The 23628-nt window shown below is 37.6% G+C and overlaps 1 protein-coding gene and 1 pseudogene across 3 annotated transcripts in view; one reads left to right on the forward strand and one right to left on the reverse strand.

Moving 5' to 3' along the window:
• Window positions 1–23628, reverse strand: part of PPP1R42 (protein phosphatase 1 regulatory subunit 42) — a 56716-nt gene that overhangs the window by 26297 nt on the left and 6791 nt on the right. For all 3 annotated transcript variants that reach the window (XM_027772622.1, XM_027772623.1, XM_027772624.1), the window contains 4 exons: window positions 16497–16711; window positions 12130–12296; window positions 10363–10501; window positions 7478–7594 (listed from right to left, as the gene is read on the reverse strand). In XM_027772622.1, the coding sequence (XP_027628423.1) occupies window positions 7478–7594; window positions 10363–10501; window positions 12130–12296; window positions 16497–16625 (552 nt within the window). In that variant the 5' untranslated portion in view covers window positions 16626–16711. The remainder of the gene's footprint in view (window positions 1–7477; window positions 7595–10362; window positions 10502–12129; window positions 12297–16496; window positions 16712–23628) is intronic.
• Window positions 19532–20197, forward strand: LOC102481816 (60S ribosomal protein L19 pseudogene; annotated as a pseudogene).

Below are 23628 nucleotides of genomic sequence, written 5' to 3' on the forward strand. Positions count from 1 at the left end.
GGAACTCACAGTTCTACATGAGAAGCTCAGAGCTGGAGGGGCACAGTGAGTCTAGTATTGGCACCTAGCACTGGATTAGCAAAACTCCTTTGGCATGTCCTGAGTCTTCTCTGGAGCCCCATGCCTTAGGTATCCACAATTGTTGATGGAAAAAACCAAACAGTAAAATACTGAAGGAGCTTTATTCTATAAGTGACAATGAGCTAGGAAAACATTCTTTTAAGACTCAATTCAGTGCATTTCTTTTTTTCGGGGGGACAGGTTTTTATTATAGGGCATGCACGCTCTCCAGAAAGAGACAGACAGAGACAGAAAGAGAGAAATCACCCCCCCAGGGGGAATGGTCACGCCGCAATCCCTTCTCCTCCATTCTCCTCTTGGGATCTTGGGCACGCATGCATACGTGCCCGGCGTGAGTTTAAGCCACCAGGTCTGGGACTCAAACTGCGGTCAGCTACATGGGAGTTCAGTGACATAGCCATTACACTAACTGCTGGTCCCAATTCAGTACATTTCTGTTAACCTCTTATCAGTCCTTTTTTTTTTTTTTTTAAGAATTTTTTATTTTTTTAATTCCATCTGTGGTTATTATTTTTTAATTTGACCAGAGAGAGACACAGAGATAGAGAGAGGGAAAGTGAGAAAGCAAGTCACCAGGTCTGGGATTCAAACTGTAGTGGGCCATGTGGGAGTGTAACACCTTAACTACCATGCTGCCTGCTGGCCCTATATCCATCCTTTTTTTTTTTTTAATTTATAAATTTATTTATTTACAGTCATTCACTGTACATCAAAATAGTATACAAAATGAGATTTTCCATCCAGTATACATTGTATATTGGATCAATCAAGGATATTGCCATACATGTTATCATCAACAAATAATTTTCTATTTCTTGTTTCTTATATATTTTGCTTTATTTTTCCCCCTTGATTCCCTACCTTTCACCCTCTGCCAACTACCTGCCTTCTCCTATACTGTCTCTGGTATGTACAGTTGTTTTCCATACCTTTTTTTCCCCTTCATTTTAAGATCTTCACTAAAGATCTTAATTAATTTAAAGATTTTCAAATAGTAAGCACAGCTGATATATACATATTTATAAACACATGTCTGATTTTAGGTGTAAACCTTAGTGAGTAAAGTGAACATACTATAAAGTAGCACCTTGCTGGGACTATATAACTTACTGCAGTCATTAAATAGGTATTAATAGGTATTTTTAATGTATTCTTAAATTTCAAAGACAAAGTTTTAGTTTTAATAGATCAAAATCAAAAAATGTTAAGAGAATGCTTAGGGACCAGCAGACAGCATAATGGCTATGTATCTGGACTTCTATGTAGTCGGCTGCGGTTCAAGTCCTGGACCTGGTGGCTTAAACTCACTCCAGGCACATATGCGTGTATGCCCAAGATCCCAAGAGGAGAATGGAGGAGAAGGGATTGTGGCATGGCCATCTCCCCAGGGGGGATGATTTCTTGCTTTCTGTCTCTCGGTCTTTCTGGTGGGCTCACACGTCCTATAGTGAAAACCTCTCCAAAAAGAAAAAAAAAAAAAAAAAAACAGAGAGAGGGAGAGACATTGGGAGATGAAGAACTCTGGCTCCAGTAACCCCCACCCCCCCTTTCCACCTTTGGGACTATCAACAGATCAAGAGAAGACAAAAATCCTTAAATATGGAAATCAAAGCATCAACAAAAGTCAGTACTGTTTTAGTCTAAAGTCAAAAAACTTATATTTCACTAGTTTAGACTCATGTAATTAATCTCTAATTGAATTTGCAGTGTTACTATGGTCTGATCTTTCCATTTAAAGTCTGTAAGTTAACATTCAACTCCGGACTTGTCCCTACATTAGGCTGGCCATTCTCTTGGTTGTTTCTTGTACTCTTATTTCTGTGTGTCTGACTTCAGTTTTCCTGGTATAGCACTCCCTTCAGCACTTCTTGGATCTGGTATTGGTAAATTCATTCAGGTTTTGTTTATCTGAGAATGTTTTTGTCTTTTTTTCCCCCATATACAAGATAATCTTGCTGGTATAGTATTCTTGGTTGAAATTGTTTTTCACGTAACACTTTGAATATATTTTCCCATTCTTTCCTTGCTCACATTGTTTCTTTTTTTTATTTCAATTTATTTATTTGCATTCATTCACTGTACATCATTACAGCATACAAAATGAGATTTTCCATCCAGAGTACACTGTATATTGTCTCAATCAAGCACATCAACAAACATGTTATTGTCAGCAAATAATTTTCCATTTCTTGTTTTCTGTAAGTGGCACCTAGCTGGGGCTACATATCCTACTGCAGTCATTGAATAGATAATTTTTTTTTTCCTGAAACTTTTTTTTTGTAACTCAATTTACATTCCTTCCCTAAGCATCATCACAGCACACAAAATGCGATCTCCCATCCACTACACACTGCATAGTGACTCAGTCATGCACATTATAAAAAATTTTCCATTTCTAGTTCCTAGAATTATTTCCACCCCTCCTTCTGACCCTCTGTTCCTTCCCACCCTCCTCTCACACCACCTCCGGTGTCCACAATTGTCCTTCATTCCCTTCCCACTCACATTGTATTGATCACACAATTTTTTATATAATCTAACTATTTTCAATGGTGAGTTCACTCATTACTGCTAAGAAAACCAATTTTAACTTAAATCAAAGAAACATCAAGGAATTTTGCTTAAAGCCAGGAAACAGGTTAGGATTCTGTTCAAATGGTAGGTGCATGAACCTATCAGTCTCATGTACTTTTATCTTCTGTTCTGGTTCATTTTTCCTGATTAAATTCTGGGATATAATATTCAACTCCAGACTTGTCCCTATGACTAAGTTGGCCACTTTCTTAGTTTTTGGACTCTTATTTCCATGTGTCTGTGTTTAATTTTCCTGATACAGCACACCCTTGAGAGCTTCTTGGAGATCTGGTCTGGTGCTGGTAAATTCCTTCAGGTTTTGTTTATCTGAGAATATTCTTGTCTTTTTTTCCCACCTGAAAGATAATCTTGCCGGGTACAGTATTCTTGGCGGAAATTGCTTCTCTCTTAACACTTTGAATATATTTTCCCATTCTCTCCTCGCTCGCATTGTTTCTGATGAGAGATCTGCTGTTAGCCTGATTGGGTGTCCTTTGTAGGTAACTTGATGTTTTCCTCTTGCCAATCTTAGTATCTTGTCTTTGTCTGCGGTTTTGGTCAACCTGGCTATGATGTGCCTTGGGTAAGATCTTCTTGAGTTGATTCTATTTGGGGTCCTTTGTATTTCTTGGGTCTGGATATTTGAGTGCCTCTCTAGGTTTGGAAAGTTTTCTTACAGGATTTCATGGAATAGATTATCAATTCCCTTATTAGTTTCTTCACCTTCTGGGATACCGATGATCCAGATGTTTGGGTGTTTAATGGTATCTAGTATTACTCGTATGTTATTCTCATTTTGGGGGTTATTTTCTGTCTTTTTGGTGAATTTCTCTAGGTTGGAGGTTCTATCTTCTACATCTGAGATTCGATATTCTGCATGATCTAATCTGCTTTTGATATTTTCAAGGGAAGTTTTGATTTTCTGTATTACAGCTTTTATCTCTAACAATTTTACTTCTTTTTAATGATGTGTATCTCCTCTTTCAGATCATGCAAGAACTTCCTCACCTCTTGGAACTTGTCTCTTTTTCTCCTGCATCTTCTGGAGTTCGTTGTCTCTATTCTCTTGAATCTCTGTTAGCTTTATCACTATGAATATTTTGAATTCTTTATCTGACATTACCATGAGTTCCCTTGTATTCTTGGTGGAGGAAGAGGAGTTATTCTTTTCCATTAGAGGAGATACATTTTCTTCGTTTCACATATTTCTTGTGCCTCTGTGGTGGTTTAGGTCATCTAATGGATTATATGTTTTTCCCTGACTACTAGCTAGACTGGGGAGCAGGAGGGTAAAGTCTGGGTAGAGGATCTTTGGTGGTTGAAACCCCTGAATGGGGCCACTCGGAACTCAAATATAGATGTCTGCTGATTGGCTTATCCTGACTCCTGGGTGGACCGGGGAGCAGGAGGGTAAAGTCTGGGCAGAGGGTCTTCTGTGGTCAAAATTCTTTTTCTTTTTTTTTAAAGAACTATTTTATTTAACTTTATTTATTCATTTACTTATTTTAATTTGACCAGAGAGTGAGAGAAAGAGAGAGAGAGCATGAGAGAAAGAGAGAGAAAATGAGAAAGCAAGCTGCCAGGTCTGGGACTAGAACCACAATTGGTCATGTGGGAGTCCAGTGCCCTTGACCACTACGCCACCTGCTAGACCCTCTGTACTCTTCTTATTATTCAATATTATTCAATGCAAGTGTCACTACCTTTTTCTTGAAGCTCTTTATTTCTCTTTTACATCACTGACTCTTCCTGGAAACTTCTCTTTTAACTGATTTCTAAACATTGGAGTGTATATGCTTGTTCTTGGCCTCATTTTTTTTTTATGTCTTTGATACCTTTCATCCAGTTCCATGGCTCTAAATATTATGTAAATACTGTTCACTCTCATACTCTTTGATTTTACTTCTCTCTTGAACTCTTGATTCTTGATAGCTCTTTCAATGCCCAGTAAGTATCTCAATAGAAGGAATTCCGCTCTTTCTCTAGAAAGTTGTACACCAACTTATAAAGGCTACTGTTGTCTTTCCAGATCTTCACAAAAACCTAGGAGTGATCCTTGATTCTGCCCTTTTGTATATTCCTAAGTCCTACTCATCAAGAATTTTCACATGGCCTGTCTAAAAATATTCCTCCAATTCATCCACTGTCCTTCATGTGCAAGAAGTTATCTCTTACTTAACTCTGTAATAGTTTCCCAGCTGATCTCTTTGATGTCATTCTTGAAACTAATTCTTCACATAGCAGATACAGAAATATATATTTTTAAAATACTATTTTTTCAGTGGCCTTTTATTAGGATGAAGTAAAAATTCAAGATGATGTTGTAAAACAACCTTTATGATCTGGCCCCTGTACTTTCCTTTCTAATCTTATATTGTAGTTTTGCTTCTTCATTCACTCAACAATGATTTATTGAATATCTACAATGTGTCAGAAGCTGAGCTAAGCACCAGGGACCTTGTCATAATGAACCAGCCACTTGTTGATTTCTTGAACGTTCTAAGCTCTCTGGCCACAGAGCTTTTGTGTCTGCTATTCCCTGTGTCTGACATGTTCTTTCCCTAGCTCTTTGAATATTGTTCTTCTTTCTCATGTTTCAGACCTCAATATAAATGTCATTGCCTTGGAGGCCTTTCTTGAAAACCCAATATAAAATATCCACTGACCCTTCTTTTGTTGTATCATACTGCTTAATGCTGCAACTAGAACATGTTTCTCTAAGGACCTAGAAAAGTGCCCGGCACACAGAATGTAATAAATATTTTTGAATAGATTAACTTGATAGGGAGCTTCAGATGAAGTGACATCGAGTTCACTCTTTAAGAATGAGGATTTGGTTATTTAGATGTTTATCATTAGATTGAATGATCAATAGTAATGAGGTATTGATTTTGGTTATACTTTATTTATTTAACATTATTATTCTTCATATCTTTTTAAACATTATTTTATTTAACTTTATTAATTTATTTTAATTTGACTAGAGAGAGATACAGAGAGAGAGAAAGCGAGAAAACAAGCTGCCAGGTCTGGGACTCAAACCACAGTCAGCCATGTGGGAGTCCAGCACCCATAACCACCATACCACCTGCCAGTCCCTTTGCTTATACATTATTGAAATGGCCTAAAAGTTATCATTGTAGGCAAAACAGCTTGGTATGAATATTATACAAGAAACTTCCTTTGGAATCACTTTGAGGCTAGCAGTTTTGCCTATTAAAAAATTCCCCTTCTCTGTTCAGAATTAAAAATAATAGAATATGACTCTAAAAGTAATAGCTATAACTGAAATGAATCTTGGTACTACTAATAATTAATGACTAAGCATATGTTTCAAGATATAGTCACCACTCATTACAGAACATTTATTTGCCAAGTGTTGTGCTTAGAACCTGTGCTCACAAAAATACTTAGGGAAAATACTTATCCTGCATTGAAGATCAATGCCAGTTTGGAAGACTGGAATTTTCCACCATTGTTTGCCAAGGAAAGGCAAGTTTCTGGTCTTAGCTACTCTTCTTTCTCATGGGAGTGAATGTAGGACAATGCATGCAGCCCAGGTCTTCTCTATTCTGTCAAATGCTTATACTCCAGACTTTGTCACTTTTACTAGAACCACATGGACTGTATATAAGGTATAAAACTACATATTTTATGATAAAATTATAATTGTCACAAGTAATGCACTTCATAGACAATTAAATAATTCTAATAATGAAACAAAATGCCCAATTAAGAAGAATAGATGAGCAAGGTAAAATTTAAAATATCTTTGAATTCAAAATGAATCTCATGAGGTTCCTACATCTTTCAAGTTGTAAGTTGAAACATGAACCACGCTGATTGTTCAATCCCATTTTGGATATTTTGAGGAATTTATTTGAACTAATATATATATATTTATTTTAGTAATTATGTAGTGCTTATAGTAGTTAAGCAATATATGAGATGAGCCAAGCATTAGATCTGAATTTGGAAACAAGACAAGGACTACATTATTAGGATCAGTAAATGGTTATCTGGAATTAGTTCTGGAAACCTGGGCTCTATTTATGGGGGGAAGAAGCCCATTCTTTCTCAACAGTCCCTATGTCAAGAAATTATATCACAACACATGCCATTGCAAAATCAGAAACTTTGAAGTCATAACAGTGGCTCAGCTTATAGATAACTATTTCCAGGAAGCCTTCTCTAACCCCAGGCTGAGTCAGGGTTACCACAATATTTATGAAAAAACAATCGTCTTATAGTCTCATTACTTTTTGACTGTAGGTTTCTTGAGGTCTGGAACTATCCTTTCTTCTTCAGTGCTACATTAAATAGTTCAGAGCCTGAAGATCATAGGTACCCAATATATATTTGAATAAGTAAGTAATATAATGAACATGGCATATTATATAAAATGGCATGCACATAACTAGAGTAAATTAGAATGCATTCGGTACTCAGGATTCTTCTCCAAATAAGAGCCGTTAGGAGAGAGTTCAGATATATTCATAATTACTAGAAACAAGTAAGAGATATAGTCTGTAGAGGGAAAAAATTAATGGAAAAATAATATAGAGAAGAAAAAGCATACATATTCCTTCTCAGAGAAACTTTTTTTGGTTGATAAAGTATGGAGACATTGGGGTATAGGGGAGAAAATCAGATAAGAGGGCAGAATTATGCAAATAAATACATTAAGAAGTAGTGGTTCATAAGCTAATTTTAGAACACATTCAGAATAGTTTTTCTGATACATTTTATAGCTATTTCAACATACCAATATTTTTCAGTAATTTCATGTAAATATTTTTAAATTAATTTTTCTTTATATTACCTTCACATGCTGAAGTTGGTTGTCAACTGCTATGAGCTGATTAAGATTCTCCAGTATTTCTAAGTCTCTTATGTCATCAATATTGTTATTGCTGATATTCAGTATAGAGAGAGATTTCTGTAAGAAAAATAACTAAATTAGCATCTGTAAATAGTGTAGTTATATAATGTATATAAGAAACAAAAATCCTCATTCTTGACAAGTTTACCAATTCAGGCTGTTTTGTACTTTAGGCAAGAAAATTAAAAGCCATGTAGATTTGTTTCTATACTGTATTTTCTTTCAGATGGAACTTTAGAACTAGAGTATGTGACATAACTTACTTTTTGAAGAATCTACAGTTCTTCCTTAAGTCATATATTTCTTTTCTAGAATACAAGACATATTTATAGAATAAAGAAGCCAAGAATTAGGCTGGTCCTATAGCTTCGTGATTAAGGAAACTACATCTCAGATGGCTGACCCTATTTGGATCCTAGTCCAGGAAGCTTGAAAAGCACACTAGATCATGAGTGTCCAAAGTTCCAACAAGATGGAGAAATGGAGGAAAAGAGATTGCAGTGTGATTTCATCCCATTGAGGAGTGCTTTCTCCCTGTCCATCTCTGTTTCTTTTTGACAAGAGCACATATCCCTTGACAATTAAAAAAACAAAACAAGAATCAAGAAGCAATGAGAGAGAAAAAAATGTCCTGATACACAAATGATAACACAATGTAGAAAAAAATGTTTATTTCAGTTTAAGCAAATAATCATTTTGTGCTAAACATCACTAAAACTTGTATTTACATAGAAAGTACTTTTCTTTGTCTTTCTAAATAGAAAACAAGACTAAGAATAAAGACTATCTAGTTTGTTTTTATTTATTTTAGTTTGCTATAGGGTGCATGAGAGAGAGAAAGAGAGAGAGAAAGTGAGAAATCGCCCCCTCCCAGGGGGTATGGCCACATCGCCATACTTCTCTCAGGATTTTGGGCATGTACACACATGTGCCAGGCATGTTTTTCAAACTGCTGGGTCCAGTACTTGAACTGCGTAGTTGGCCATGTGAGATCCAGCCACCTTAACCTCCGTATCACCTGCTGGCCCTATCTGATGGTTTTCATTTTTATCTCTACCTCTCTACACAGTTTTCTCTTGACAATCTGTACATTCAAGATTGTACATTACATTCACTTAAAATAATAATTAGCTAAGAATTTTGATGTTAGGTCTTAGGATATAAACACACAACACAGCAACACTTAATTGAAGTCTGCTTTAAGTCTGAGCCCCAGGAATCTCTGCCAATTTGGAGTATGCCCACCGAGGTGTCCACACAAGGCCAGCTTTTAGAAAAAAATACTTGGTGTAGTGACTAAGGCACTGCACTCAAACATAGCCAATCACGTTTTGAATTCTGGACCCAGTGGTTTGAAAATCATGGACGCATGTGTGCACATGCCCAATTTTGAGAGAAGGGATGGCAGTGTGGCCAGATCCTCTGGGAGTGATTTTTCACTTTCCCTCTCTCTGGCAAGTGCATGTGAATTATGATAAAAATGCTAAAAAATAAAATGAAAATTTAAAAATTTTGCCAGTACTTTTTAAGACTTGAAATAAAACTGGAAAAAAAAGTGATGTCTTTTATTTAGAGTTTAAGACTCTGCTTAAATTTGTACAAAAATTGAACCAGCAAAAATGGTTTCTCTAGTGTTTGGTAATAAAACTAGCCATCCCCATAGTGGGGTCAGTCTAATGGGATCAGGTGAGGTTGAGCTGAAGTTGGTGATAGTTGACTTTACAGGTAAGTTGGGGGATTGGGTAGAATAGGAACTAGGTTGCTTCTTTTTTATTTTTCTCTCCAGTTTAATGGACTATCTCTCTAAAGTTATAAATTTGGTTCAAAAACCATCCACTGCCCTCCATTTCTTGGACCTCTAAGATAAAACTGATGAAATCTGTAAAACAACAACCATGTCTCATTTATGTCTCCTGCCCCAGAACTGAAAACTGCCCATCTCAACAAGTCCTCTGTTTGGAAGATTAGCAAAAGCCTCAATAGCACCTTCTGGCTTCTCAATGTATTATGGTACCTCCATGCAATGCGATGTGTCAAGCGCCACAGAAAGCCACAAACCCAGCGTTCCACGCACGCCTACTTAGTTCTGATGAGTCAGAACTGTATGTAGTGAAACCTACAGTCAGGATCCTCGGACAAAATAACTTATCATTGCAGTGGCTCTTTAGGTTGTTTAAAATTTGCCAAATAAATGTGCACTTTTTTATTCTTAGGCTTTTTCCTAAAATTTAAAATTTTGAGCCATGATAATCACTAAAATTCAAAGTATTAATGAATCAACATGTGTTTTAGAATTTCATTTTTCATAACCTTTCTGTATCTCTCTTTTGATCCTTCCAGTTACCCTACAAGGCAGGCATTGTTATCCCACTTTCCAGAAACTGATCCCCTGAGACATTATGTGAGACAATCAGCTTCAACCTTCAAATAAGCCTTGAAATGGCCATATAAACATTCAGAATATGTACAGTGTCCAAATACTTGTAACCACCTTCCTGTTCCATTATAATTTGTAGGTAATTATATTTCTCATAAAGATATTCCAACATAGGGACCAGGAGATGGCATAATGGTTATGTCAGTGGTCTCCCATGTAGTAGACTCGCAATTTGAGTCCTGGACTGGGAGGCTTAAAACCTACACTTGGGTGCATGTGCATGCATGCCCCAAATCTCGAGAGGATAATGGAGAAGGGATTGTGGTGTGGCATCCCCCTGGGGAGGGATTGTTCACTTTCTGTCTCTCTGTCTCTCTGGTGAGCACACATGCCCTGTAACAAAAATCTCTCTCTCTAAAGAAAAAAAGATATTCTAACTTAGCCTTACTGCCAGAGAATGAAGAGTTCTTGGGTCAAACAGAAGCTTTTCTCCGAGGGGAAGTCTCTGACTCTCAACATGAAGCTCCCTTAGTTCTTCTAATCCTTCTAACCCTTCTATGACAGCAATGTAATTGCCTCCAAGATACCTGCAAAACATACACATAATTCTAAATAGACATCCTGAGAACACCATTAAACATGATGAAAGCATATTTTTAAAATAAATATTTTAACATTATTTATTTTTAAAATTTGACCACAGAGAGACAAAGTGAGTGTGAGAGAGGGAGGGAAAGTGAGAAAGCAAGTTGCCAGGTCTGGGACTTGAACCATGGTCAGTCATGTGGGTGTCCAGCGTCCTTAACTACCATGCCACCTGCTGGCCCCATGAAAGCATAATATATTGAAATCACTGAGCAGTGTGAAAATTATCCATGCAGGGCCCAGTAGACGGTGTAATGGTTTTGTTGTTGGACTCCCACGTGTTCAAATGCAGTTTGAGTCTTAGACCCAATGGCTTAAAACTCATGCCAGATGCATGCACATGCTCAAAATCCCAAAGGGAGAATGGAGAAGGGATTGTGGCATGGCCATCCCACCCCCTCGCTTTCTCTCAGTCTCTCTGGTGAGTGTGTGTGCCCTATAGCAAAAAGCTCTCTTAAAAAAATTATACATGCAGAATTTTGTGTTTATACTGGTTCTATAAAAGGCTTAGATAAATGACAATAAATTTTATTTTTACACTTATTTAGTCTAAAAAGTGTATTTTTTTTTTTTAAGTAACAGAATTAAAACAGTTCTTTTAAAAGTATCTACCAGGGCTTCTCATGTGTTAGATAGAAAGTGAGAAATGACACCCGAGGGGTGAAGGTCATGCAGTAATCCTTTCTCCTCTATTTCCTCTCAGGATCTTGGGCATGCATGCACACATACCTGGCATGAGTTTTAAGTCGCCGGATCTGGGACTTGAACTGTAGTCAGTTATGTGGGAGTCCAGCAACATAATCATTATGCCATCTGCTGGTACCAATAATTTGCATTTTTATAGAGTTTTTTAAAATAAATATTTATTACATTTTATTTATTATTATTATTATTATCCAATGTGAGCAGAAAGAGACAGAGAGAGAGAGTGAGAAAGCAAGCCTTCAGGTCTGGGACTCAAACCATGGTTGGCCTTGTGGGAGCTCAGCACCAAAACCACCATGCCACCTCCCAGTCCCAGTAATTTGCACTTTCAATAAGCATTTCCTTCTCTTGTGTCTCCCTGCTAGGACCTGTGGCCCTCTTTTTGAGAAACATGATAATTATTCTAATCTGGGCAAATTGTATCTACCAGTATTTATAATCATTACAGGCAGTAAGTGCCTTTTACAATCATATCTATATCAACATTACCGGTTTTATGACCTTGACCTTTTAAGATGTGTGATTTGGAAAGTCTCAATATTCAACTGGATTTCATGGAAACTTGTCAGCAGTTGAGCCTACATGAGGATGTCCCTATAAGCCTGTAAAACAACTTAGCCCCACAAAAAAAGAAGTCTATCAGGCTTACTAAAACACAAATTGCTGAATATTACATGTGAAACAACTTATTTTTTATTACTAGTACAAGAGAATAAAAATTAAGGCCTGTGAGAATCACATTCAATTTCATATTCAATTTACTTCTGGAACCTAATGCAGAAAATGGAGATGCTTCCAGGCACAAAATATATAAGTACTTGACTTATAACAAATAGTTACATTACTCAAAAATAAAAGCACTTACAGTTTTTCCAGTTTCTTTAATGATCTGAGGCTTTCTATACATGAAATACAATTGTTTTGTAGGTACAGGTGGGTCAGATTTGTGGCATAATTCAGGTTAGTAATTTGACTAATACGGTTATCATATAAATATAAAACACTAAGATTTTTGCAGAGAGAGAGGTCTTCCTAAAAGGAAAACAAAAACAGGTCATATTTAATTTCCCCTGAAAACTTAGTTTGTTTTTAAGAATGTTTTTCACTTGATCATTCTGCAAATTTCCCTTAAGTTAATATAAATAATAATATTTCTCTGTTCTTAGCAGTCAAAACAAAACTAGAATGATAATAATATCTAGGTTTTAGTATTCTGTAATTATATCAATAAAATCATATTTTCTAAGAAAATTTATTAGGCAATTTTTCTTAGAACCAATTAGTTTCATTTGGAAGTTGAAGCACTGAACAAATTATTGTCCCAACATTTTATTTTTTTAATTGTATTTATTTATTATTTTTTTGCCAGCATGCATGTGCACTTGCCAAAGAGTAAGAAAAGGAGAGAAAAGGGTAGCGCACCCTCCAGAGGGGCATGGTCACACTGCAGTCCCTCCTCCATTTCACCATTCTCTTGGGATTTGGGGTCCACATGTTCATGTGCCTGGTCTATCTTTTAAGCTTCCAGGGCTGGGATTCTAAATATGGTTGGCCCTGTAGGATCTGCCTCCTTTAACCACCAGGCTATGGGGCCAGCTCCCAACATTTTAAATTAGGGCTTAATTTTTCTGTAGGCCTGGAGGTAAACCATTGTGTTCGTAATATTGAAAGTTGGAAGTCGTCTATGAAGATGCTATTTGGGCCAACAGTTGGTGTAATGGCTTTGTCGCTGGACTCCCATGTAGCCAACCACGGTTCAAGTACGGGACATGGTGGCTTAACCTCATGCCAGATGTGTGTGCGTGCGTGTCCAAGATCCTGGGAGGAGAATGGAGGAGAAGGGATTGCGGTGTGGCCATCCCCCCTCGGGGGTGATTTCTCGCTTTCTATCTCTCTGTCTCTGTCTTTCTGGCGAGCACACACGCCCTATAGCAAAAACCTCTAAAAAAAAAAAGTTGCTATTGATGGCAATAGTATAGAACCATTAAATATCCTTTAGTTTCTTCAGTTACCATGTATGTTTCATAACACATAATTAAGTGAAAACAGTATACTGAATATGACCTGCAGTTGTAAAATTATATGAACACATGCTTAGAAAAAAGACTGAAAGGACATGGGAAAAGTGGTTATCTGTAAATAGTAGCATTATATATATTCTTCCCTTTTATATTATTTTATACAAATGAACACCAATTACTCTTGAAATAAGAAAATACTTTAAAGTGTGTGTGTGTGTGTGTGTGTATGTGTGTGTTTTGCCATAGAGTGCATGAGCTGGCTGGACAGACACACACACACACACACAGAGAGAGAGAGAAAGTGAGAAATCACTCCCCCCCAACTCCCAGCGGTGATGGCCACACCCCCTCCCCTCTCTTCCCATTTTCCACTTGGGGTTTTTGTTATGCACGCACACATGTCCAGTGTGATTTTCAAGCTGCTGAGTCCAGGACTCAAAATGTGATCGTCCATGTGAGAGTCCAGTGCCCTAACCACCACACCACCTGTTGGTCCCAAAGGTATTTTTAAAAGGTAGTCTTTTTTTGTATGGGGTAGAGTCAGCTTAGATTAAGTAGACAAGAAGTAAAGTGAAAGTTTTGCTCAAAAACATCTTAGCTGGGATCAGCAGTTAGTGTAATGGCTATGTTGCTGAGCTCCCATGTATGACTATGGTTTGAGTCCCGGACCTGACGACTTAAGCTGACACCGGGCGCGTGTGCATGTGTGCCCAAGATCCCAAGAGGGGGATGGAGGAGAAGGGATTGTGGTGTGGCTGTCCCCTCTGGGGGGTGATTTCTTGCTTTCTATCTCTCTGTCTTTCTGGCGAGCGCACGCGCCCTATAACAAAACCCTCTAAAAAACAAAACAAAACAAAAAAAAACTAGGACCAGCAGTTAGCCTAATAGCTATGTCGCTGGACTCCCATGTAGTTGACTGCGGTTCGCGTCCCAGACCCGGTGGCTTAAAACTCACGCTGGGCGCGTGTGCGTCTGTGCCCAAGGTCCCGAGAGGAAAATGGAGGAGAAGGGATTGTGGCGTGGCCATCCCACTGGGGGTAGTAGTGGTGGGGGTGGTGGTGGTGGTGTGATTTCTCGCTTTCTGTCTCTCTGTCTCTGTCTGTCTGGTGAGGACCCGCACCCTATAGCAAAAACCTCTAAAAAAATAAAATAAAACACCTTAGCCTTCATTAAGTTCTTTTAAACTATAGCCACATTTTGGAAACTTCCAAGTTTACAAGTTATCCACACTTTGGAATGAATTATTTTAACCAGTTTTTCTGCCTAACAAAAAAATCATTCACACTGGAGGAGTACTGATGTGAGGACAAACATACGTTAAATGGGTACTCTCTGGAGAATGCACTGTATATGGTATAATAAGAAAGAGAACTTTGGTGAACTAAAGAGAAATGTGAACTTTGGATAAATGAATTCTTGAGAAGGATCACTACGAAACCAGAAAGGGATTTAGAATGAGAATGGGACTGGGTTTCTGGAAAAAACAAACAAACAAGTATTTCTTAACACTTCTGCCTGAAGCTTTAATATTAAATTCATTCATTAAAGTACTTGATATGAGTCAGGAACTGTTTTGGATGGGGGTTTATGAGCGATGGGAACAAGGGACCAGGAGATGGCATATTACTGGACTCCCATGTACTTGAAGGCAGTTTGAGTCCCGGACCTGGCAGCTTAAAACTCATACCATGTGCATGAGTGGCCAAAATCCCAAGGAGAGAATGGAGGAGAAGGTATTACAACATGGCCATTCCCTCTGGGCATGATTTCTCTCTTTCTCTCTCTCCCTGCCTCTCCAGCAAGTGCATGTGCCCTACAGCAAAAATATCTCAAAAAAAAAAAAAAAAGTGAGGAAACATAATAGACATGATCTCTGCCCTCATGTAGTTTATATATTTCTGAGAAAATGTCTTTCATCTGTAGTCTTTAGCACTTATTGTAGACTGCAGATACCAATATGAAGGCCCTGAGGGCTGGTTACTATGCTCTTTAATGTTTCTCAGTTAAGACCAAGAATTACCTTACAACAGAAAATGTAGTTTCAAAGAATAGCAAGTAATTATAATCTTGCCTGATATAGCTGACCAGTATAACACACATTTATATAACTCATTAAATTATGTGAAAAAATATTTCATTGTTAAAACTTTTTAAATATGAGGAATAATAGGTGGCATAGAGGTTAAGGCACTGGACTCCCACATGGTTGACCACAGTTTGAATCCTGGACCCGGCAACTTAAAACTGACTCCGGGCACGTGTGTATGTGTGTGTGTGTGTGTGTGTGTGTGTGTGCGCCCAAAATCCTCAGAGGAGAATGAAGAAGAAAGAATTGCAGTGTTACCATTCCTCCTTGGGGGTTACTTCTCACTTTCTCTTCTCTGTCTCTTTGGCAAACACGTATGCCCGATAGCAAAAATCTTAAAACAAAACAAAAAAAGAAAACCCAAAGTTTTGAAAAATTATATTGGGGCCAGCCAGTGGCCTGATGGTTAAGGCATTGGACACTCTCACATGGCCAATCTCAATTTGAGTCCTGGAGGGGGTGGCTTGCTTTCTCACTTTCCCTCTTTCTTTGTGTCTCTCTCTAGTCAAATTAAAATGAATGAATGAATAAATAAAATTAAATAAGTCTTTTTAAAGAAAGAAATATATTATTTGCATAGTTATTAACACTTTGATGTGTTAAAAATTACATTCGAAGGTTGTGGAATAATGCAAAAGTAATTATGAAATTATTTTCCAACATACATTTTTAAATCTAGTTTGCTATACTATTGAGTATTGTAGGGGAACAGTAACATTTATATTTAAAAGCCACAATGGTAGTGGCTTAATAAATTTAATATCAGAAGTAGGAAATTAAAATGAAAACACAATATAAAGCTTACTGATAAAAATAAAGTTAATAAGTATAATCAAAATATAGTTAACAGGAACCAGCAGGTGGTATGGTGGTTAAAGTGCTGGACTCCCACATGGTTAACCACAGTTCAAGTCCCGGACCTGGAATTTTGCTTTTTCACTTTCCTTCTCTCTCTCTGTCTGTCTCTGGCAAGTGCAAGTGCCTTGTAGCAAATTAAAAAAAAAATGATGATGATAAATAAAATTAAATAATTCTCTCAAAGATGTAATTATCAGATATGCCCTCAAACTAATTTGTAAACTTCATATTATTATATAAAAATAGGAACAATTTCAGAGTTCTTACAATTGCATCTATATTTTTGTCTGAAAAGTTTACATGAGTTATTTTCTTTAGGTATTGTGAAATTGTTTCTTCTTTTCGAAGTTTAAGATTGCTGTGTTTAGCAATTAGATCCAACGTCAGTCGAACCATGACTTTTTTAAGGCAAACGCTCAGCAGTAGCTCTGTTTTAATGCCATATCAAGAAGCAGATTTAGGTATTATTTATCTCCAATTTTCTGAAAAAGAAAAAAAGAAATGTTAATATATCACATATAATTTAGGAAAAATTTTTGTCTTACTCTTTAATTTTCATATATAAAATTATTTGATAAGCTAATTCATGGCTATTTTTGGAAGAACTGAGGTATTTTTTGAGTGCATGACTAACTGTTTTTTTTTTTTTTTTTTTTTTTTGGAGAAATTTTCTCTATAGGCGTGTTCGCTCGCCAGACAGATAGAGAGAGAGACATAGAGACAGAAAGCGAGAAATCACTCCCCAGGGGGGATGGTCACGCCACAATCCCTTCTCCTCCATTCTCCTCTCGGGATCTTGGGCACGCACGTACACGCTCCCAGCATGAGTTTTAAGCCACCGGGTCCGGGACGCGAACCGTGGTGGACTACGTGGGAGTCCAGCGACATAGCCATTACGCTAACTGCTGGTTCCCGATGACTAACTCTTTTTTTAATAAAAAGATTTAAAACACCAAAGTAATTAAATGGCCACTACTTATTTATTTTAATTTAAAAACCTTTTTCTTCCCTAAGTAGAAATGAATCATTATTGTGGTCATCTTTTTTTTTTTTTTCCTAGAAGGCATGTGTGCTTACCAGAGATAGAGAAAGGAAGTGAGAAATTAACTCCCATGGGGCACACTCATACTGCAATCCTTTCTCCTCTGTTTCTCCCTGCTATCAGAATTTTAGGTATACATGCACACAGCCTGGTGTTTTTCTTTCTTTCTTTTCTTTTTTGGAGAGGTTTTTGCTATAGGGTGAGTGTGCTCACCAGAAAGACAGAGAGACAGAAAGCGAGAAATCACCCCCTAGGGTGGGGATGGCCACACCGCAATCCCTTCTCCTCCATTCTCCTCTCAGGATCTTGGGCACGCACACACAAACACCTGGAGTTTAAGCCACCGGGTCTGGTACTTGAACCACGGTCGATTATATGGGAGTCCAGCAACATAGCCATTATGCCAACTGCTGGTCCCAACTTTTCCATTATCTTAAAATTAGACTAATCTTAAATTTAGACATCCCTATTTATGTCTATCTACTTTTATAACAGATGTATGCATACATAAACAATACATAATACTACTTTTCCACTATTTTACATGTCATCAATAACATTCTGTCTCCATCTTTCCTTTTTACCGTTTTATTTATGAAAGTCATCTGCATTGGGACCAGCAGTTAGTGTAATGGCTATGTCGCTGGATTCCCGTGTAGTTGACTGTGGTTCGCGTTTTGGACCCGGTGACTTAAAACTCATGCTGGGGGGACCAGCAGTTAGTGTAATGTCTATGTCACTGGACTCCCATGTAGTCAGCCGAGGTTCGCGTCCTGGACCCAGTGGCTTAAAACTCATGCCAGGCGTGTGTGCGTGTGTGCGTGCGTGCCCAAGATCTCAAGAGGAGAACAGAGGAGAAGGGATTGTGGTGTGGCCATCCCCACCCTAGGGGGTGATTTCTCGCTTTCTGTGTCTGGCAAGCGCACGTGCCCTATAGCAAAAACCTCTCCAAATAAATAAATAAATAAACAAGTCAGTGTATGTAGCTTTAGAGTATTTGCACTGCTGTATAATATTCTCCTTAAGATGCTTATTTCTCCTGATGATTGAACTTTGAGAGTATTTATTTACTTATTTTGCTTTTACAATGTTGCTTTTATGAGTTTGTATATGTATCTTTATCAAATGAGCAAGAGCTTCTTTCAATTTTTACACTATGAGTGGCTGTGTCTAGGTTGCACATATCCAACTTTACAAATTATTCTCCAAAGGGGTTTTACTACTAGCAGGTAAATGGGTTCCCATTGCTCTATAGTAGAGTCTATACCATCATCAACACTTGATGCTAGCAATCTTAACTTTTTCTCAAACTTATGGGTGTCAGATATCATATCATTGTTTTAATTTGTTCTTTACTTACAAGAGTGATTGAGATAATTTATTGGGCTGTATGGAGTTCCTCTTCTGTTAATTGTTATTTATATATTTCACTCATTTTTTCCCATTGGGTTGTGTTTTATATGTAATTTTTAGAATGTGCACACATTTCTGTCATATACTAATATTATGTTGGTTATATGGGGGTCTACAAGAAGTTCATGGAAAAATGTTTATTATGAAAAATGTATGCATGGATTTCAAAAATATTTTGTACCAAAATATTTTCCATGAATTTTTTGAACTTCCTTCACATGCATTGCAAATATCTTTTCAGACTAATTTATCTTTCACCATTTTTTGCTTATTTTGTCTTCTAAAAAACAGAAGCTTTATTTTTTTCCTCTATTATAATTTATAATTTATAAATAATCATTATACACCTTTGTAGGGTACAGAATGGTCTTTAAAAGCATGTATACAGTGTAGAATAAGCAAATTGAAGATATAAACATATTCACCACCTTCAATATTTAACATTATGTTGTGAACATTCAAAACCTGTTCCTATGGTTACTCTGTAAGTCTGTACTGAATTGTCCATGACCTTCTCTTACTGTGAGATAGAGTTCTAAAGAAAAACATATTGATTAAAAACCAGGCAACAGTTCATAAATTTACAAAGATAATCTTAACATAGTGAATGAAAGAAGAATTTGTCATTTCCACGTAGAAGACTATGGGAGATAAGAATTTATAATATGAAAAAAAATCTGTGAGTATCAGTCATTGGCCCACTTAGAGATAGGTAAAATTATATGTAACAGCAGCTAATTAGGAATAGATAGAAAAGGACACTTTTACACATACATTGTGAGTTATTTTAAAACCATAGTACCATATTGTGCATAAAGAAATAAATTCTCAAAAAAGCAACAATAAAACAGAATTAGGGTTCTTTCCTTTCATCACTGCGGGGGCAGCCATGAGTATGCTCAGGCTTCAGAAGAGGCTTGCCTCTAGTGTCTTCCACTGTGGCAAAAAGAAGGTCTAGTTGGACCCCCAATGACACCAATAAAATTGCCAATGCCAGCTCCTGTCAGCAGATCCAGAAGCTGATCAAGGATGGGTTGATCATCTGCAAGCCTGTGACTGTCCATTCCCAGGCTCGATGCCAGAAAAAACGCCTTGGCCCGCTGGCAGGGCAGGCATATGGGCATAGGTAAGCGAAACGGTACAGCCAATGCTAGAACACCAGAGGTGACCTGGATGAGGAGAATGAGGATCCTGCACCAGCTGCTCAGAAGATACTGGGAATCTAAAAAGATTGACCGGCACATGTATCACAGCCTGTACCTGAAGGTGAAAGAGAATGTGTTCAAGAACAAGCGGATTCTCATGGAGCACATCCAAAAGCTGAAGGCAGGCAAGGCCCGCAAGAAGCTCCTAGCAGACCAGGCTGAGGCCCACAGGTCTAAGACCAAGGAAGCACGCAAGCACTGTCAGGAGAACCTCCAGGCCAAGAAGGAAGAGATCATCATGACTCTCTGTCCAAGGAGGAAGAGACCAAGAAATAAAACTCCCCATCTCTTGTCTGTACATAGTGGCATTGGCAGTTACTCAGATAATCGTTTAAATAAAAGAAGGCTTTATCTACTAAAAAAAAAAAAAATAGATGTTTAAAAACAAAGACATGGTAATGATGTATAGGTTTTATGAAGTTCTTGAACTTAGCCTTTTATTTTATTTTTTTCAAATTCATTCCAAAGAAAGACTCAGTAGTAACATTTTGGACTTTTCCTCTATTATCTAGTTTTGTACAATGAGTAATGATTATAATAAATATGTAAACTGAAACCTGTGAAGACAACTGTCTATCAAATAATCAGTGCATCTGTATTTAAACCTGCTTGTTTGTCAAATAGTTAAATCTGCATTTATCCCAACATTCAATGTTATTACCAACATGTGTGGACTTAATCTTTTTTCCTAGTTGTTTTGTGTTCTCTTCTGTCTCTCTTTATCTTTCCTAGTATAGAAGTCTCTTAAGCATTTCTCTTAGCTGGTTTTGTTTTGGTGGATTCTTTCAGCATTTGATTATCCTGGAATGATTTTATTTCTCCTTCCCATTTGAAGGATAATCTTGCTTGGTATAATACTCCTGACTGAAATTGCTTTTCTTTCAGAGTTTTAAATGACTTCCCATTCATTCCTTGCCTGCATTATTTCAGCTGAGATCTGATGTTAATCTAATGGTGTAACCTTTGTAAGAAACTTGGTATTTTTCTCTTTCCATTTTAAAAATTTTGTCTTTGTCTTTGATTTTTACTGACTTGGCTATGATATGCTTTGGAGAGGCTCTTATGTTATATCTATTTGGAGTCCTTGGTATCTCCTGGATTGGGATGTTTACATGCCTCTCTATTTATTTATTTTTAAGAGAGAGTTTTGCTATAGGGTGCATGTGCTTACCAGAGAGACAGAGAGACAGAAAACAAGAAATCAACCCCGGGGGGAATGGCCATGCCACAATCTTTCCTGTCTCTCTGTCTCTCCAGCAAGCACAGGTGCTCTATTGCAAAAAATCTCTCTCTGAAAAAAAAAGAATTACATTGCATTTATAAACAAGTTGCAAAGCACTGATATTCCTCTAATATTGAGCCTACTTTTCCATGAGTATGGTATGTCTCTTCATTTTGGGAGTGCTTCTTTGATAATTTTTCAGTAGTTTCATATATATATTCTATAATTAAGGCTGTGTATAAGTTTTTTTCTGAAATTACTCTTTGGAGTCATATATTTTTGTGGATATTGCCAGTGGCATTCTTTTAGAAATTACATTTTCTGGGTACCAGCAGTTGGCATAATGGCTATGTCACTGGACTCCCATGTAGTGGACCACCGTTTAAGTCCCAGACCCAGTGACTTAAACTCATGCCAGGTGCGTGTGTGTGCGTGCCCAAGGAGAAGGGATTGCAGCATGGCCGTCCCCATGGGGGGTAATTTCTTGCTTTCTGTCTCTCTGTCTCTCTCTGTCTTTCTGGTGAGCACATGTGCCCTATAGGAAAAATCTTTCCAAAAAAATAAAAAGAAATTACATTTTCTGGTTATAACTACTCTATAGAAATGCAGTATTTTAAAAATATTGATCTTAAGTTATTAGCAGCAACACTGCTAATAACACATTAATTCTAATGATTTCTATAGTTTTGGGGTTTTCTATGTGGATGATCAGATTAATTATAAATAACAGTGTATTGTTTGCTAATCCTTATATATTTTTCCTTCTTTTTACTGTATTACTTCATTAGCTAGGAGCTTTAGTACAATGTTGAGTGGAGGTGATGACAGCATATACATTTGTCTTGTTGATCTCAAATGAAATACTTGTAACATTTCATCACTAAGTATGCTATTTTGCTGTGAGGTTTATAAAATAGCCATTCTCAGATTAATAAAGATCTTTTTATTCATAGTTGCTAAAAGTTCTTTTTTAAAAAATCATTGATGTTGACTATTAAAAAGTGCTTTTAAAAATTTTTTTTTAAAGATTTTTTTGCTACAGGGCATGAGAGGCAGAAAGCAAAAATCACGCCTCCCCCCCTCCCCCCGCCCCGGGGGGATGGCCACAATCCCTTTGGCAATCCCTTCTCCTCCATTCTCCTCTCAGGCTTTTGGGCATGCAAGAACACACGCTTGGTATGAATTTCAAGCCACCAGGTCCAGGACTCAAACTGTGGTCTGCCACATGGAAGTCCAGTGTCTTAACCACAAAACCACTTGCTGACCTTAATTTTATTTTAATTTGCTTCAGGGCATGTGCACTTAACAGAGGGAAATGAAGGAGAAAGGGAGAAGGGACAAGGAAGTGAGAAAGAACTGCCCTACCCCCCAAGAGATGACCACAATGTAATCCTCTCCCCTCCATTCTCCCTTAGAGATTTTGGACATGCATGCACACACACCTGTTGTGTTTTTTCTTCTCCTGATCTGGAGAACCAAGCAGTTGGCTATGTGGGATCCACCCATCATAACCACCATGCCACCAGCTAGCCTCTGAAGTGCTCTTTCGTACATTAGAAGCTGTGATGTGGGTCAGTGGGTGGCATGGTGGTTAGGATACTGGATTCTCACATAGTTGCTTACAGTTCAAGTTCTATACTTGGTGGCTTGAAAAGCGCAACAAATAAATAGATAAGTAAATTTCTTAAAAAGTTTCTTTTTTAAAAAAAGGAGTTGTGGTGAAGTACATTAATAGACTTTTTTTTTTTTTTTTGGAGAGGTTTTTGCTATAGGGCGCGTGCGCTCGCCAGACAGACAGAGAGAGACATAGAGACAGAAAGCGAGAAATCACCCCCCAGGGGGGATGGTCACGCCACAATCCCTTCTCCTCCATTCTCCTCTCGGGATCTTGGGCACGCACGCACACGCGCCTGGCGTGAGTTTTTTAAGCCACCAGGTCCGGGACGCGAACCGCGGTCGACTACGTGGGAGTCCAGTGACATAGCCATTACGCTAACTGCTGGTTCCCATTAATAGACTTTTAATGTTAAAACTTTTTATATTCCTGGGATAAACAAAACTCAGAAACACACACACACACATACACACATGTAAATTTAGTTTACTAATATTTTATTCTGAATTTTTTCATCTACACTTAATAAGGCCAGTAATTTTCTTTGTTACACTCTCTTGCTTTGGTTTTGCTATCACAGCTATATTAACCTCAAATCAGCTGGCGAATAGTCTTACTTTTTCTTTTTGGATGTATGTTTCAACTCTTGTAAAACCAGTTTGCCTGGTGGGTTTTTTTATAAGCGGGATATGATTTGGACAGTATTAATGTTGAACGACTGGGGTTTTTTTTTGTTTGTTTGTTTTTGTTTTTTTGAGAAGTTTTTGCTATAGAGTCGTGAGCTCCCCAGAATGACAGAGAGGGACAGAGAGACAGAAAGTAAGAAATCACTCCCCCCTTGGGAACCAGCAGTTAGCGTAATGGCTATGTTGCTGGGCTCCCCACGAGGCGACCGCGGTTCA

The sequence above is a fragment of the Tupaia chinensis genome, unplaced genomic scaffold (genome assembly GCF_000334495.1).
Source record: "Tupaia chinensis unplaced genomic scaffold, TupChi_1.0 Scaffold000288_2, whole genome shotgun sequence".
Taxonomy (NCBI): Eukaryota; Metazoa; Chordata; class Mammalia; order Scandentia; family Tupaiidae; genus Tupaia; species Tupaia belangeri.